This window comes from Anabrus simplex, chromosome 2 (assembly GCF_040414725.1).
Source record: "Anabrus simplex isolate iqAnaSimp1 chromosome 2, ASM4041472v1, whole genome shotgun sequence".
NCBI classification, from domain to species: domain Eukaryota; kingdom Metazoa; phylum Arthropoda; class Insecta; order Orthoptera; family Tettigoniidae; genus Anabrus; species Anabrus simplex.
Window position 1 is genome coordinate 1,023,126,554 of NC_090266.1, and position 19,507 is coordinate 1,023,146,060.

Sequence of the window (19,507 nt, forward strand, 5' to 3'; positions counted from 1 at the left end):
GCACATTTTACCAGTCGGTGGTGGTGCGCTGAAATATCGATGTGGACCTTGAGCCTGAGGGCTGACATGGTTCAAATGCTATTCATTTCTTCAGTACATACTAATGCACATGTCCTGTGAATATGAACTTCCTATCTCTAGTCTTTATAGGTGTTCTGGTTTTTATGAACATGAGTGTACATTGGGGCCACTATTTGCAACTCTCCATTCATTTGGTATTGTTCCTTCATGCAAACAGTAATCAAATAAGTATTTCAGATGTGGCATTATATCCCAAAAATCTTATTAATCCCAGCTGCCTTTGTAGTTTCCAACTTTTGTATCTTTGTAAATGTCTTTATCATCATAGGTAAATTTCAGTAATTCTCCAGTACTAGTCTCCTCCTCTACCTGGACTGTATCTTTATAAACAATTACCTTTACATACTGCTGATTGAATACTGCTGCCTTCTGTAAGTCCTCACATATACGCTCCCCTTGTTCATTAATAATCCCTGGAATGTCCTTCCTGGAACCACTTTATGACCTAAAGTATCTATACATATCCTTCCATTGCTCCCTGAAATTCGTACGGCTGCCAATTACATTTGCCATCATATTATCCTTAGCTGACTTGAAATTCAATTTCTGTAAGCTCTTTCAGTCTCTCCTTACTTCCGCAACCAATCCTAATTCTGTTCTTTTCTAATCTGCACCTTCTTCTTAATCTCTTTATTTCCCAGTTATAATAGATCCTTACCATTCCTTACCACTTTTAAAAGTACATATCTGTTTTCCCACTCCTCAACAATTTCTTTAAACCCATCCCATAGGCTGTTTACATATTTTATCACTCATAATTGCTTTTTAAAAATTTCCCCATGCCTTTCTTTCAACCATATGGTATTGCCTAATAGTTCTACTTTTACGACATTCCGTTCTATCACATAGTATTTTTAACTATGACAAAAACACATTCATGATCACTTATACCATATATCATTTGAGTTTCTTTATAGAGCTCATCTGGTTTTATCAGCGCCATGTCTAGAATATTATTTCTGTCTAGATGGATCCATCACTTTTTGATTCAGCTGTCCTTTCCAATATTAACTTATTCATCATTTGTTGATCATACTTTCTGTCATTCTGCTTCCACGACCGTTGGGAACCATGAGAGTAACGGATTCCTCCTTCACAATTGTGATGTGTTCCAGTGTCATTTCCTACACTGGAAAGACCATCAACCTACCTAAAGGGGCTCATCCGCCCAAAACCGTTTGCCCCTTAAGGGAGTAGAGTTATTTACCGCCACCTGACACTCGGCGTTGAGTCGCTGGCTGTACGGACTTGCTCCATTACTGTAGCGGAATATTCGGCCAGACACACTGAAGGATTTATAAAATTAAGATAATTTAATAATGTTACTACATCTGAAAATTGTTCATCTAAAATAACAAACTTTCCATCTACATATCTTGCCCAGCATATAATACCTTTGCCGGGCTGAGTAGCTCGGATGGTTGAGCGCTGGCCTTCTGACTCCAACTTGGCAGGTTCGATCCTGGCTCAGTCCGGTGGTATTTCAAGGTGCTTAAATACATCAGCCTCGTGTTGGTAGATTTACTGGCACGTTAAAGAACTCCTATGGGACTAAATTCCGGCACCTCAGCATCTCCGAAAACTGTAAAGTAGTTAGTGGGACGTACAAAACCAATGACATTATTATTTATTATATAAGAACTTTAAAGTTATTGATTATTTTAGTACTTTCTAAATGACCTATGTATATATCTGCAAGGATTTCAGAAACTGATGATCCCATTGGTAAACCTTTCTGTTGATATATAGTGTTATTAAAAGTGATATAATTGTTGTCTAATACAAAACTCAAAATTCTCATGAAGTATTCTGTTTCAGTTTTGCTAAGTTTATTATGTTTATGTAAGTTATTTTTCATTAAATTAATAGTGTCAGTCATTGGAATAATGAAATACATAGTAGTGCTAATTAAATTAATAGTGTCAGTTATAGGAATATTGACCGACTCATTGGCTGAATGGTCAGCGTACTGGCCTTCGGTTCAGACGGTCCCGGGTTTGATTCCCGGCTGGGTTGAGGATTTTAACCTTAATTGGTTAATTCCAGTGGCTTGGGGGTTGGGTGTGTGTGGCGTATTCAACATTAGAAATCATCCTAGGTAGGGCCCTCATCTTCAGAGACATGCAGGTCGCCTAATAGGCCATGTACTAGAAAAAGACCTGCACCAGGCTTCTCCGGAGGCCATATGCCATTTATTTATTTATAGGAATATTGGAATATATAGTAGTGATATCAAAATAGTGGGGCTGTCTGGCCAAGGCGGTAAAAGCGTGCCCGGAAGGACGTGGGTTCGAATCCCCGTCAGGAAGTCGTAAAATTTAAGAAACAAGATTTCCACTTCCGGAGGTGCACATGTCCCTGAGGTTCACTCAGCCGACACCAAAAATGAGTACCAGGTTAATTCATGGTGGCAAAGGCGGCCGGGCGTAGAGCTAACCACTTTACCCCATCAAGTGCCGAGGTTACAGATAGTGGAAGCCTTTACCTTCCACCCCTCCACGGGCCTTCATGACCTTGCTTTTTGCTTGATATCAAAATAGTAAACAGTATAATTGGGATTGAATTTAATATTTTGTTGCTCCACAAATCCATTTTTCACTTTCAGGCAAATGCCGGGACAGTTCTAATTCATAGGCCACAGGTGATTTCTTTCACCTCCTTACCCAATTTGTTCACCATCCTGCATTTCATTAACTCTTCAACTGAATTGGCATCAGTAATGACAGCACCGAGCTCGATAGCTGCAGTCGCTTAAATGCGGCCAGTATCCAGTATTCGGGAGATAGTAGGTTCGAACCCCACTGTCGGCAGCCCTGAAAATGGTTTTCCGTGGTTTCCCATTTTCACACCAGGCAAATGCTGGGGCTGTACCTTAATTAAGGCCACGGCCGCTTCCTTCCCACTCCTAGCCCTTCCCTGTCCCATCGTCGCCATAAGACCTATCTGTGTCGGTGCGACGTAAAGCAACTAGCAGTAATGGCAGCCAGCCATAAAAATATGCCTCTCATCTCATCCCCGACCCCATATCAAGAAACAGGACTAAGGGGTAGACAAACAAACATGCTGTTGCACAAATGTATAGAATTCTTAAAGGTTGTTTTTGCTATAAAAGTATAATTTTTTCTATCCCTACTTGCTGCAGGCACGATCTGAGTCAGCACTGAGCTCTCGAGACTCATCTGTAAGCAGTCTGAAAAATTGCTGGGACATCTTAAAGTGTGAGAATAAAACATTTCTTACCCTTGTGACATCTGCCTTTCCCTGCACTAAGGTAAGTACACCTTATAACTTGGAATGTGGCTACTGAACAATAGTATCTTCTAGTTATAATCACACTAGCCTGCACAGTTTTGATTTTGGATCATTGCATGTAGTTTTAGTTGTACTGATGATAAATTTAAATTTAAGAAGTGGGTGTTAAAAAGAAGAGAGTGGTTGAAAACTGTGGGAATAGATAAAGTTGTTATAGAAATAGGGATTTCAGGGAACATACAAACTATTCATGAGTGTATAGAAAGAGAACTTCTCCCAGAAGATAGATAAATGTAAATAATTATACCACTTTTTTTTTAAAGAAAGGTAATAAGGTGGTATATAATAATTAATACAGGATTACCAGTTATGTCCTTTGTTGCCAAAATCATGGGATGAATTCTAGAATAGTTTTATTTCAGAAGTAGAAATGGCAGTGGAGCCCAATTTCAAAGTGAGACAAAGTGTGAAAAATCATCGAGAGTAGAGAAGAATATGATAGTGACATTTCATTGATTCAGAAAAGCTTCTTGGAGCAAACATTTGGTAAAGTCTTATCAAGAAAGATATCAGGAAAGAAAAAATAAAAAGGTTGCAGTTATGTCAAGACCCAGGTTAGCTAAACAAGATGTTTTGAATTTGAAACCAGACTGAGACGGGGAAGTATTTGCCATCTTTATTCTTCATAACTATGGTAGATGATATCATTGCTGTAGCCTATGGAAGTATAAGTATAAGAACTATTTTTCCTGATGATGATACAATTTCTAAAAGGGTAATGGAGAAGTGTAAGAACAACTTAATGCAAGTAATAGGAAGATTGGAGAATGGAGATAAAAAAGCAACGTAGAAAAAAGTGAGTCAGTGGTGGTGATACGAGAGAGTGTAGTTTTGTTGGTGGTGATGGTGGACATTATCTAAGGTAAAAGAACTGAAAATATGACCACCTTTAGGACTATAACTCAAATCTTCCACTTTTCAGATGGATTCGTTAATTGCTTCTACTAGGATGGTTGATGTATGAGAGTCCTTGGATGGTTGATCTGAGTTCAGACTGAGTTCACTTTCTTTTTTTACAAGGAGTGTTAGTGGACCTAGTACACAAGGTACTGGAGATAAAGCTCTGAAAATGAAAACTGTTTCAAATCCTAGTATAGCATATATGCAAAAAATTTGGTGGCGGAAATTTGGGATGAGGGTATTGTTTGTGTCAAGGTCATACAGTACTCCTGACATTCTAAAATCTGCAAGTTGGTGTTTTTTCTGCCCACTTTGTTGGCAAATCTATTTCTGCTGAAACCAAGAAGGGTGTTGCATCCATATTGTATCATTTATGTGACGTCAGTTTAAATAATATCATGTGTTTAGGTTGGCCAGTATGAGTTCTCGTTATAGGTCATTCATGGCTAAAGGAAAGCATTATTGAAGGGAGAGTACAAATTGGTAATCACACTGTGGGGAAAAAGGTAAGTTGTCTGTGAGAGTTCCATATGGGATTGGAGGGAAAATAAGGCCTGTCTTGAACAGACAAGCAGTAACTGCTGTGCATTTTGCAGACACAAAGCAAAGTTTCCAGAAATTGAAAACGGAATATGTAAATATGAGACTGAAAAGATCCGTGTGGATATATGGTCACGAGTTAAATGTGTTGTTTGAAAGCTATAACATAAGCAAGAGTTAAAAATTACAGTTTGTAGGGCTAGACCGTGGATGGCACACATGTTGAAATAACTTCAAGTTTCTTAGGAAATCTAGCACTGTGTAATGTCTCTTAACCAATTATGAAGAAAATATTGTGTTAGCACTAGAGTAATTTTATTTAATTAGCAAACTGGTAATGCAGGTCAGACGAATTTTTGTTTTACTTTAGTATTTACAGTTTTCAATTAGTGGGAGTAGATGAAGTAAAACAAGGCTGCCGTAGTGAATACAGTATATAGTGAGAACACTGTAGTAATGACAACTTTCTTTTATGCCACTCAAAAATCCTTATTTTAAACAGTGCAATATACGTAGGCTACAACAAGAACCCTTTCATCGATTCATCCCTTATTACGAGTGATTTAGCCTGCATTATTTTTTCTGTCATTGATATTTACACACTACAGCTTTTATATTCAATGGGATAAATCATCTTCCATACCCATTTCTTGCTACGTGAACTAACTAGTGCTCTTGCCAACAGTCCAAAGAACTGTCACAGTTGATTAGTAATTGTCGACTCATGATTCTGACTGGTGTAAACAAACATTCAAGTTCGAAACAAAAGGGAAGAATGTGTTTTTGCAATAAGTGTGTATATCATGGCCGAAGCACTTGTTAACTCATTCAAAATAAAGGCTTCAGGAAATGGTGGATTTGAATCCCACCTTCTGCAGCCCTGAAGATGGCATCCTTCCATAACTGAAAACCTTTGATACCTGTACTTTAGTGCGACTTAAACCACAAGCAAGAAATAAAATATGAAGTAAATGTGATACTTCTCAAGATTTGGCAGCGTGCATCACTGATTTCATAGATTAGGTTATATATTCTTGTGTTTTGTGAAATGTCAGAAAGGCTGTTCCCATGGAAATTTATAGCATTCCCATGTTTTGCACCAGGCAAATGTACCTTAATTAAGGACACAGCTGCTTCCTTCCCAGTCCTAGCCTTTTCCATCCCTTGTGTCGTCAGAATCCTGTGATGTGTTAGTGCGATGTTAAATTAAAAAAAAAAAAAAAAAAATGGTAAGGATTATCATTACTCTGCTGGGACCTGAAACGTTTGTACAATCTTAAGTTAGGTTAGGTGATGTTGTTTGAGTAAGAAAAATGAAATGTCTGCCACAGAAGTCTCTAGAGTGGTACTATTATAATTTTTAAGAACAGAATGTAACATTTGCATTCACATAGTATCAGAATTAGAAAATATCTAACAAGTAAGCTTCAGTATGGAAATTATCTGCGAAAATGTAAATTTTGAACTAACTGATTGCCGTTTCATGAAAATTTTAGTGATTTAAAAAAAATCATTTCCAACTTGTTTGAAAAATTGAATACAATGATAATCCATTATAGAAAATGAATTTTTTGCTATTATGAATTCTTGCTTTAGCAGACTTCTACTGTATTGGTATTCAACGTAGGTATATCATTCGCGCATATTTGGTAATTATGTGAGTGTGATCAAGGAAGATGACAACCTTTCCATCAGCAGAAAGTGTTGATCATTGGTGAAACACCAATTAAGATAGTAAATATACTTATGAAAGGTTCAGTAATAGAAGTTGAGTAAAATGAAAAGAAATTTAAGGATAAAAAGTTTCATTGAACAGAAATTACTGTTGTTAACAACATCCAGGACTTGGAAATAATATGCTTGTTAGCTTCAAGACAAGAGACCTGAAGAATATGCCCTTCAAGTAACTGATACAGATTATGTTTATACTTGGCCAAGGTTTCTACTATCTTTAATGGTCTGCAGGATTTAAATGTGTGAAGTTTGACTCTGGCCATAGTTGTTAGTGTAGCCTCCTTCCCTCTGTTCTTTGTTACCTGAAGTTTGATGCACTAATACTATACATTACTAATCTCCAGTCAAAGATAACGTGACTTGTATTAAGTGTTCTTGGCATCAGGATTGATATACCTTTCAGCTGTCCTGAATGTAGTTTTTTTTTTCAAACAATTTTCTCATTCATTTGAGTTCAAATACTGTGATAATACTTTTCTTTAAGTCCCAGAACAATTATCACAATCTTGTACACAGTTAATTATAGATGTTCAAGTATGTGGAGCCAATGAGCAAATTAAGCCTCTAAAATGAGGTGGCAAACATCAACAACATAACATGGTTACTAAATAAAGTTATGTCACACTTAATGTTACTATTTAATTTGTAGCCGGGCTGAGTGGCTCAGGCGGTTAAGGCGCTGGCCTTCTGACCCCAACTTGGCAGGTTCGATCCTGGCTCAGTCCGGTGGTATTTGAAGGTGCTCAAATACGTCAGCCTCGTGTTGGTAGATTTACTGGCACGTAAAAGAACTCCTGCGGGACGAAATTCCGGCACCTCGGCGTCTCCAAAAACCGTAAAAGTGTAGTTAGTGGGACGTAAAACAAATAACATTATTATTATTATTTAATTTGTACTACTTCTTTTTCTACCGCTTTTCTCCACATTTGGTGCAAACTGTCGCACATGTGGATTTGGCCCTGTTTTGTGGCTGGGTGCCCTTTTTGATGCCAGCCCTATATGGAGGGATGTAATCACTTTGCATGTTTCTGTGGTGGTTGGTAGTGTAATATGTTGTATGAATGTGAAGAGGAAAGTGTTGGGACAAACACAAACACTCAGTCCCCAAGCCAGAAGTATTAATCTGCTGTAATTAAAATCCCTGACCTGGCCAAGAATAGATCCCGGGACCCTCTGAACGAAGGCCTCAATGCTGGCCATTCAGCCAAGGAGTCTGACACTATTTAATTTGTACTCGTATAGACTAAACCATATTTTATTTACCAAAATTCAAATTTCAAACATAAAAAATAAACTAAACTAGAATGAAATAAAAGTAAAATTCTTCATAATCATCCATTCTAACATGTATCATGATACAGTTCAATAGTGCTACAACTTGGAAAATGCCTTTTTTGAGGTGTTATCACACTTAGAATCTGCAGTTTCTATTTCAGAAATTTACTAAGCCAAGAAATAATTATGTCAGAGCATATGAAGTGTTAGTGATAGTTGGTTCAAACCTCACTGTCGGCAGCTCTGAAGATGGTTTTCTGTGGTTTCCCATTTTCACTCCAGCCAAATGCTGGGACTGTACCTTAATAAAAGCCACAGCTGCTTTCTTCCCATTCCTAATCCTTTCCTATCCTATCATCGCCATAAGGCCTATCGATGTCGGTGCAATATTAAGCTGATTGTAGAAGTGTTAGTAAAATGATAATACACTACAGAGTATTTGTAAGTGTTAACCGAGCGAGTTGCTTGTGCTGCTTGTTCATATAGCTGTGAACTTGCATTTGGAATATAGTGGGTTCAAATCCCACTGTTAGCCTTTCCAAAGATGGCTTCCCATTTGTTTTCACCAGGCAAATATTTGAGGTGTACCTTAATTGAGGCCATGGTCAGTTCCGTACCATTCCTATCCCATCATCGCCATACAACCTCTTTGTGTTACTGCAACGTAGAACAGATAGCAAAAGAAGTTAAATATTTGTCATTGTTAATTTAATACAATTTAAGTGAAAGCAGTATTGCACTAAATTATTTGCTTTTTTTTTCTTGTGGCTTTAATACCACTATTCAGGAGGATGCAATACTGCGTGTAAATGTTCTTTTCATTATTCGACACTCCAAGATACTTTGTTTTGCAAGGTTTCAAATCAAAATCAAAATCTCTTTATTTGCAAATGAGGTGCCTACCTCGGTGGCAAATGGTACACTAAAATACATTATTGTCAGGCACTAAATATTAAATTAACAAGAGAACAAAATTTTCCTATAATACAATATTATACAATTTACGCTAACAATTTTTTCTATTAAACACACAGCTCATCCTTAGTAAATTTATATTGTTTACAAAATTCTACTAATAATATCTCCTGTACTACTTACAAATATAGTCAACTGATATATTTTATGTGGAATTACTTCAAATGATACTGTACAACTGGTATAAGATTAAAATTTAAATTGCATTTATTTACTTTTTTCTGTTTTCCTTTACCCATTCTGGAACCTAAGTAGCATAACGACCTGCTGCGTCTTAACCAGAGCCCCTTTTACCACCACTTTTCAGAGTTCCTGAAGGGCCTTCACAGCTACCGTAGCGGTCCCAGGGCCCTCGAAGTCCCCACTGTACTTCACCCCTACAGGCAGTCCCCTACTTTGGCTGTCCAAACTCCTTAGACTAGGGGATGGAATTAATTTATTCACACACATTTTTTTATTTACATTAACCTGCACTGGTCGAATGCCCTCTAACATTTCATTTATTTTCTCTGTTGCTGTTTATTCTCTTCTTGAATATCTGTACAGATTTTGGAAAAGGATCAAACACTACCCCTGGTAAACTGTTCCACTCCTTTACACCCTTCCCAATGAATGAAAATTTACCCCAATCGCTTCTACTAAAATTTCTTCTAATTTTACATTTGTGGTCAGTCCTGCCGATATAATTATTTTCCAACTGAAGCCTCTCACGGATATCTCCCCATGCTGCTTCTCCTGTATAGGCTGTATATAACCCTATAAGTCTAGTTTTCTCCCTTCTCTTACTTAAAGTTTCCCACCCTAGTTCCTTTAACATTTCTGATACACTACTCTTTCTCCTGAAATCCCCTGTTACAAACCTTGCTGCTTTCCTCTGCACACCGTCTATTTCTTTTATTAGGTATTCTTGGTGAGGATCCCAAACACTGTTTGCATATTCCAATAATGGACGAACCATACTTAGGTAACTTTTCTCTTTTAATTCTTTGTTGCATCCTTTAAGTAGCCTCATTATGACATGTAATGATCTGTATGCTTTCCCAACAATGTCATCCACATGACCCTTCCAGTGCAAATTACTTTCAAATTTTACACCTAAGTATTTGCACTTGCCATCTTTTGGGATAACTACCCCATCCAAAGTATATTCAAATTCAGTTTTAAAACTCCTGTTTGTAAATGTTATAACAGTTGATTTGCCTCCATTAACCTTCATATTATTCTCTTCAACCCATTGTTGGATACTCTCAAGGTCCCTTTGTAATTCTGAACAATCCTCAATGGTATTTATTTCCCTATAAACAATTATGTCATCTGCATACAACCTTATTTTTGATGTTATATTATTCCCTAAATCATTTACGTATATTAAGAAAAGTAACGGACCGATTATACTACCCTGTGCAATTCCCTTCCAAACTTTCTCTTCCTGAGATACATTATTTCCTACTTTGACTTTCTGAACCCTTGAATTTAGAAATGTTTTCACCCAACGTGTAACCCTTACGTCCAGTCCTATTCCCTCCAATTTCTTTAATAATATTCCATGTTCCACTCTATCAAAGGCTTTGGAAAGATCTATGGCTATGCAATCTAACTGGCCTCCTGAATCCAATTGATCCGATATGTCCTGCTGAAATCCCATCAGTTGTGCCTCACAAGAAAATTTCTTTCTAAATCCATACTGGCTCCTCATGAACCAATTTTTATCATCACATATCCCTCTGATGTACTTTGATATTAAACTCTCCAGTATTTTACAAACTATACTGGTCAGGCTGATTGGTCTGTAGTTTTCTGGTTTCCTTTTATCACCCTTTCCTTTATAAATTGGTATTATTATAGATTCCTTCCATTCCTTTGGTATTACACTATTATTTATGACATAGTCAAAGAGAAATTTTAAATAAGGCACTATGTACCACCCCATTGTCTTTAACACCTCCCCAGTAATTTGATCACTTCCTGCTGCTTTTCCTTGCTGAAGCAGTTCGATTTCTCTGAAAATATCTTCATTTGTGAATGAGAAGCTTCTTGTTTCCCTTTGTGTCTCTCCTTCTGTATCTTCTGTTTCGGTTTCCAACTCCTGACAATCATCTACTGAATATCTGAATTCCTTACTAAAGAGGTTTGCTTTCTCAGTATCTGTTAAATAGTGTTCACCCGCTTCTCCCACCATTGTAGGAATTTGGATTCCTTTTCCTTTTTGATTCCTGATATATGAATACAGCTTTATCCATTTCCCTTTGTGGTCATTACGCTCTTGAAGAATGCCATTCATATAATTCTCTTTTGCTTCCTTTTTCACTCTATTCAGTTCCCTCATTAGCTGTTTTCTAGTTTCTCTACTCTCCCTACCTTCTTTGATTTTCCTGTTTACTATTCTACATTTTCTTTTTAATTTTCTTATTTCCTTTGTATAATAAACAGGGTCTGAGGTCATTTTACCCTTCTTAACAGGTACAAATCTCTTCTCTCCTTCCCAAATGATTCCTTTGAATTTAGCCCAAAGTGTATCCACATTACTCCCTTCACTTATCCAACAACTGAATTGTGATTTAAGGTAAGTCCCAAATTCATCAACTTTAGTTTTTCTGTACAATTTCTTGTCTTGTGTGACCCTCTTATTAAGCCTTTTTGGTATCAGTCCTACATCCATTATTACAGCCTTATGGTCACCTATTCCTTCAATTACCTCAGTTTTATCAACAATTTCCCATGGTTTAATCAAGAATACATCTAGTAAGTTATTGAGACGAGTTGGTTCTTGTACTACTTGTGTAAATCCTCCCTCCCAGATTAACTTATTTGCCAGTTTCTGTTCATGGGCTTCACTTGTAGCTCCATTCCATTCAACTTCAGGCAAGTTTAGATCTCCCCCAATTATTACCACATCATTATTATTGTTTTTATGAGTATAATCTATTATTTTCTCAAATATTTCCACGTCCCTTTCCTCTCTTGCTGGCCTGTATGTTCCTATAATTCCCACCTCCATCATATTATCACAAATTAATTTTATCCCTAATATTTCATCCCTTTCATCGGTAAACCATTCATGTGAACAATAAGTTTCCTTCACCAGAATAAACACCCCCCTCCCTTTTTATCTCCTCGGTCTCTACGATAGACTGTGTACCCTTCTGGAAATACTTCTCTGTTACCCACCCCTTCTCTCAACCACGATTCCACTCCTATCACCACATCAGTCTCATAAGATTCCATCAATGTACCGAATGTTAATTGTTTATTTACTACACTCTGACAGTTTACCAAGAGCAATCTCAGACCCCCTTCCTCCCTAAAACTTGACTGTTGCAATTGGTTAACTTGAAATTCGTTACTTTCCTGAGTTTCATTTTCTAGTTGGCTGAGCCAGCTTGAAGTACGGCTGGCTCTTTCTACTAGTTTTCCTGGTCAGTATTATAATTCAAGGGAGTTGCCTCTTTTACAGTACATATCTTAAGATTAATAAAATCTAGAACAATATTTGCTATCTTTTGTTTACCTGAATTGTTTAGATGAAGGCCATGCTTTGTGTAACAGTGTCTCTCGAAACTGCTGCTATCAATTACCTGTGTATTACGAAAATGTTTACAAATTTTAACCATATCTGTATTAACTTTGTCCACTTCAATGTTCACACACGAGTCTCTAATCAAATCATGCCTGTGGGGCACGTTCACTACAAAGATGTTAGTGTGAGTCAGCTTACCTAGTGTACATTTAAGTTCAGAAATGACATTCTTAGCGTCGTTGTGAGCTACGTCGCTCGTCCCGCCGATGATCCTTTGAGATGAGATCTAGTCAAGTTGAAAGAAAAAAGTATGAAGGATTGTTTCAAGGAACATATTGCACAAGGACTAAATGGAAAGGCTGAAGGGAACACGGTAGAAGAAGAACGGATAGTCATGAAGGATGAGGCCAGTAGGGCTGCTGAAGAGATATTAGGAACAAAGGAAAGATCAACTAAGAATCAATGGATAACTCAACCGATACTAGACCTGATTGATGAACGACAAAAGTACAAGAATGCAAAAAATGAGGTGGGCAGAAAAGAATACAGGCGATTAAAGAATGAAGTGGATAGGAAGTGCAGGGCAGCTAAAGAAGAATGGCTGAAGGAGAAGTGCAAGAATGTTGAAAGTTGTATGGTCCTACGAAAGGTAGATGCTGTATACAGGAAAATCAAGGAAACCTTTGGAGAAAGGAAAACTAGGTGTATGAATATTAGGAGCTCAGATGGAAAACCACTTCTAGGGGAAGAAGAGAAGGCAGAAAGATGGCAGGAACATATCCAACAGTTGTATCAAGAGAAGGGCACAGATGATATGGTTTTGGAACAAGAAGAGGCTGTTGATGCTGATGAAATGGTGGACCCAATTTTGAGGTCAGAATTTGACAGAGCTTTGAGAGACCTAAATAGGAGCAAAGCACCTGAAATTGATGGCATTCCGTCTGAATTACTGACTGCTTTAGAAGAAACCAGCATGGTAAGGTTATTTCATCTGGTGTGCAAGATGTATGAGACAGGAGAAGTACCATCCAATTTTTGGTAGAATGTTGTTATACCTATTCCCAAGAAAACCGGTGTTGACAAGTGTGAAAACTACCGCACCATTAGTTTAGTATCTCATGCCTGCAGAATTCTAACACATATTGTTTACAGAAGAATGGAAAGACAAGTTAAACTGAGTTGGGAGATGATCAATTTGGCTTCAGAAGAAATCTGGGAACATGCGAAGCAATCCTGACTTTACGTCTGATCTTAGAGAATCGAATTAAGGCGGGCAAGCTCACATGCATGGCATTCGTAGATCTAGAAAAGGCATATGATAATGTTGATTGGACCATGCTATTTAAGATTCTGAAGGTGGTCGGGATCAGGTACCAAGAAAGAAGAATTATCTACAATCTAAATAAAAATCAGTCTGCAACAATAAGAATCGAGGGCCATGAAAAAGAAGCAGCAATCTGGAGGGGGGTGAGACAAGGCTGCAGTTTGTCACCCCTCCTTTTCAATGTTTATATAGAACAGGCAGTAAAAGAAATCAAAGAGGAATTTGGAAAGGGAATTGCAATCCAAAGAGAGGAAATAAAATCCCTGAGATTTGCTGATGATATTGTTATTTTATCTGAGACTGCAAAAGATCTGGGGAAGTTGCTGAAAGGTATGGATGGAGTCTTGGGTGAGGAGTACAAGATGAAAATAAATAAGTCCAAAACATAAGTAAAGGAGTGCAGTTGTACAAAGTCAGGTGATGCAGGAAATATTAGTTTAGGAAATGATGTCTTAAAGAAAGTAGATGATTATTGTTACTTGGGTAGTAAAATAACTAACTGTGGAAGAAGTTAGTAGGACATAAAATGCAGGCTAACACAAGCAAAGAAGGCCTTTCTTAAGAAAAGAAACTTGCTCACCTCGAACACTGATATAGGAATTAGAAGGATGCTTTTGAAGACTTTTGTTTAGAGTGTGGCAATGTATGGAAGTGAAACATGGATGATAACTCGCTCAGAAGGAAAGAGAATAGAAGCTTTCAAAGTGTGTTGTTACAGAAGAATACGGAAGGTGAGATGGATAGATCGAATTACGAATGAAGAGATACTGAATTGAATTGGTGAGAGGTGATCGTAGTGGCTAAATTTGACGAAAAGAAGAGATACAATGACAAGACACATCTAAAGACACCCAGGACTTGTGCAGTTGGTTTTTTAAGGAAGTGTAGGTGGTAAAAGCAGTAGGAATAGACCAAGGTATGAATATGACAAGGGGATAAGAGCAGGTGTAGGATGCAGCAGTTATGTAGAAGGGGAAATGATAAATAATGTTAGAATTAAAGCATGGTTGCGAGTCTGTAGTAATTGGTGCACAAAAACTCAAACATGCAATTTGAATAATATGGGAGAATTAATTACATTTTTAATGGAAGTATTACAAGTAATCAAGAGTGCAATCATGCCTGTAGAGGATATACTTTTAAATATTTTTACTAAGACACAAGGGAGATTAAATTGCCTTTTAATTAAATTATGAAACGAGGGAGTAGTTTCTTGGGAAAAATTACAGGAGGCTATTCTAAAATAATAAGTTCATAAGAGACAATTAGAAGAATTGAGAAGGACTAAAATTAGTCTCAATTTCCAGAGTGAAAATCAGTTATTGCTTGACTTCATAGATAAAATAAAGTTACATGAAAGAACAGAGCAAAATTTAGTCACACTAATTATTCAGAACACACTTCGAGATGTCAAAAGACATGTCTTTTCAAACAAGCGCCAACATCAGATCAAGAATTACAGGAGTTAACAATTCAGGTGCAAGAATCTGTTTTCAGAAAGCTTAAGAAATAATTTAAATGGGGAAGCATACGTGTGAATATAAGAGAGAGTATAATACAGAAAATTTCATGCTGAAAGACATGAAAGGTATAACGCCCTACTGTAATATGCTATTATTATATAAATCTGGACATGTTCAGTCTCAATGCCATTTACTTATTAACAATGTGAGGCAAAATTTAAGCTGATAGAGAGCAAAGATATGAAAGATTTCAGGTACTCTGCTCTAGGCTTTCAAAATCCCAAAGTTATGCAAATGCGCTGTCCTGTTTAGAATTTCTATATTACTGGAGCAAATCTTTCTATTGTGTTGGATGAATTCTTTAAACATACATACATACATACATACATAAATCTAAGGTGGTCTCATAAATTTCATATACCGAGCTCGATAGCTGCAGTCGCTTAAGTGCGGCCAGTGTCCAGTATTCGGGAGATAGTAGGTTCAAACCCCACTGTCAGCAGCCCTGAAAATGGTTTTCCGTGGTTTCCCATTTTCACACCAGGCAAATGCTGGGGCTGTACCTTAATTAAGGCCACGGCCCCTTCCTTCCCACTCCTAGCCCTTCCCTGTCCCATCGTCGCCATAAGACCTATCTGTGTCGGTGCGATGTAAAACAACTACCAAAAAAAATTTTCATATTCTGAAAGAATTATCAAATGCTGTTATCTTAGGATATCTATCAAATTTAATGATAACTCTGTGAGCCTTAGATTTTCTTCAAATAAAAGAAATTCTGTGCAAGGCTGTGAAGATTCTGAATCATTTAAAAGGATCAAGAGGAATAAAATGTATTTATTGTCCAAGTTTACTATTCTTTTAAATGATAAATTGGGAGATAATAAATACTCTAAATACCACATTGAGTAAACAGATAATACCCCAGTCAGATCCCCTCCTTACCAGCTGTCTCCAAAAAAATGATTACAAATAAAGCAGAATGTAAAGGAATTGTTAGCTGCTTGTTGTTTTAAGGGGCCTAACATCGAAGGTCATCGGCCCATAGGAATTGTTAGAACAAGGTGCAATTGAACCCTCACATTCTGCGTTTGCATCACCAGATTTCTTCATTCTGAAAAAAGATGGCAAAAATTGATTAGTCCGTCTCCATGGCTAAATGGGTAGCGTGCTGCTCTTTGGTCACAGGGGTCCCGGGTTCGATTCCCGGCAGGGTTGGGAATTTTAACCACCATTGGTTAATTTCCCTGGCACAGGGGCTGGGTGTATTTGTTATCTTCATCATCATTTCATCCTCATCACGACGCACAGGTCGCCTACGGGCGTCAAATCAAAAGACCTGCATCTGGCGAGCCAGACCTGTCCTCGGATCTCCCGGCACCAAAAGCCATACGCCATTTCATTTTCAGTGGCGGATTATCGTAAGCTCAGGTGGAAGATATTTTGCATTTGGAATAAATATTTATGAACTTGTTTGGAGCTAAGATAATTTCTATCATTGTTTTAAATTCTGCTCATCATCAGTTGTGTTTAGATGATGTTAGCAAAGGTAGTGCACTACCTTTATTACTCCCTGTCAATTTTACCAGTATCATAAACTTCCTTTTGGAATGAGTGTTGGTACTCAAGCTCTTCCCAAAATATTGACTCAAATATTCGGAGATATGCAATATAAGTTCGTCCCGAAGTATTTAGATGATATTGTGATGTTTTCTAAAACTTATGATGAACATTTAGATCATTTAGACATTGTATTTTCAAGATTGAAGAAAGGAGGGCTAACAGCTAAGATTTCAAAAATAAAGCTTGCTCAAAAACAAATCCCCTTTCTTGGATTTTCAGTGTTAGAAAAGAGTGTCCAAATCAACAAAGATATAATAAAACCTATTGTGAACTTTCCTCGTCCTAAAAATGAAATGAAATGTCGTATAGATTTAGTGCCGGGATATCCCAAGACAGGTTCGGCTCGCCAGGTGCAGATCTTTCTATTTGACACCCGGAGGCGACCTGCGCGTCGTGATGAGGATGAAATGATGATGACAACACATACACCCAGCCCCCGTGCCATTGGAATTAACCAATTAAGGTTGAAATCCCCGACCCGGCCGGGAATCGAACCCGGGGCCCTCTGAACCGAAGGCCAGTATGCTGACCGTTCAACCAACGAGTCGGACGTCCTAAAAATAAAAAAGTTAGAAGATTTCTGGGAATGACAGCTTTATATTGTAAATTTATACCAAATTTTATTTGCATTTTTGCTCTCCGAAACTTACTGAAAGAGAAGAAAAGAGAAATTTTAATGGGGCATTGAACAGAATGAGGCATTTGAAAAATAATTTTTTAACTTCACCTCCACACCTTAGACTTCCTGATATTCAAAATAAAATTGTCTTAACTACTGACGCATCACAAATAGGAGTCACTGCTGTGTTGTCTCAGGATTATGATGGTGTACAATTGCCTGTAGCATATGTCAGTCAAATTGTTTCTCCTTTGCTATCTGAAGCTTGTGTATTCGAACAAGAAGCGTATGCAGTCGTGTTTGGCACAGAGATTCGCATCGTACATTGAATGTGCACCTTTCACCTTACGCACTGATCACATGGCGTTAAAATACATTTTAATTTTAAATCATCCAAAGCAGTAGGTCCTTGAGGGTTGATACTTCTGCTATTCATATGCTCTCTCCTAGCATTACGTTCGTTAGACTGAAGTTTTCTCCTCTGTAGTTCAGAGGATAGATGCCCTTGGTGGATGAGGCAACACCATTCTAGATGAGTGGGTTACTACAACCTCCCAATTTTTAGGGTCATTTTTACATTTGTTTTGGGAGACGTGACCAAGACATGAACTACATGATCTGTCCATCGAAGCAGGTAATTTATTAAGAGAGCCTCAACGCTTGTTGTTTTAGGTTGTTCCAAAACACTTATGTTAGTGCATTTGTCTTCCCACTTTATTCCTAGGATTCTCCTACTGCAGTGTTGATGCTATTTTTACAGATATAGTAAGTGCCTTCTGTATGTAACCAAACTTCACAACCATAAAATAGAGTTGCATACCTGCCAACTTTCCCGATTTAGGCGGGAGACTCCCGATTTTCGACAGTTTTTCCCGCCTCCCGATTATTCTATTATTTCTCCCGAATTTAGCTTATTTTTTGGTGAACTTCAAACATTTATTTTCAAATCCCGCCGTTTCAGCTTTTTACGCCAGTGGCCGGAAGTCCTTCACTCATTGGCCACTTTCAAACGAAACATCGACGTTTATGAATGCGGGAAATGTTCGCGAATGTACGATGTTTATTGAAACCTTTATATCGCGACGCGTGTATCGATTGTCAATCTCTCGTTCTCGCGTTCTATGTTGGTGTTTGTTCACATTAGTCTAGTCGATTCCATTCTCTTTGGTCGATTCTAGAGACTCGTCGCTAGATATTGAGTTTCTTAGTAATTTAGTGACAGAATTTCAATAACTACTATAACTACTAGTGACTTTTCTAGAGATTTTACGAGCCATTTGGAGACAATTGAGACTCATTTTTATTTATCTCAATATAAACAAAACAAGAGTTTTGTCCGTACATTGCTTGGAATTTAAAAAGAATGATATTTGTGTACCAGTCGCGACCATCCATAGTAACAAGGGGATATGCACGTTTTAATTTTCCGTAATTTGTCTGTCTGTCTGTCTGTACGTACGTGCGTACGCACGCTTATCACGAGAAAACGGCTGAAGAGAATTTAATGAAAATCGGTATATAACGTCGGGGAATAAGTCGCTACAATCTAGGCCATAAATAATTTTATTCACGCTGAGTGAAATTGTAGTTTAGGGGAAGGCCTAAAATTTAATTCTCAAATATTTATGTTATTATTGGCCTTATCGATAAATACTACATAACTAAAGTTATATATTATAAAATTTCCTATCATTTACGTCTTATACATTTTTACCGTACCGGCTATGATGATAGAGATATTCATGGATTCGGATTTTTTTGCTAAGTCCATATCAGCGCCGGGGAACGTGAAAATGGGTGAACAGAATTTTATGTAAAGTCGCGGAATAAGGAACTACAGTCTACGCTATAAATAATTTTATTCACTCCGCTCAAAATGGTAGTTTAGGGGAATGTGCCAAAAATTTAATTTTTAATTACCTATCTTACTGGTCATATTGAAAAGTACTACATAACAAAAGTTACAGAGAATACAGTTTCCGATTATTTATGTGTTATTAAGTTTTACCGTACCGACTACAATAATATTGGTGGTGATGGTGATTAAATTGTGAAGATAATTATAAGAGTGAGAAAAAAGTAATGAAGGAACAATTGCTTAAACAACACAAGAGATTGTCATGAAAGAAAGGAGTATTCACTTGACA

General features: G+C 37.4%; 1 protein-coding gene across 5 annotated transcripts in view; it reads left to right on the forward strand.

Annotated features, from left to right (window-relative positions):
- The window catches only part of melt (melted), a 611,799-nt gene that overhangs the window by 510,665 nt on the left and 81,627 nt on the right, over positions 1–19,507 (forward strand). For all 5 annotated transcript variants that reach the window (XM_067141908.2, XM_067141909.2, XM_067141912.2 and 2 more), the window contains one exon: positions 3,224–3,352. In XM_067141908.2, the coding sequence (XP_066998009.1) occupies positions 3,224–3,352 (129 nt within the window). The remainder of the gene's footprint in view (positions 1–3,223; positions 3,353–19,507) is intronic.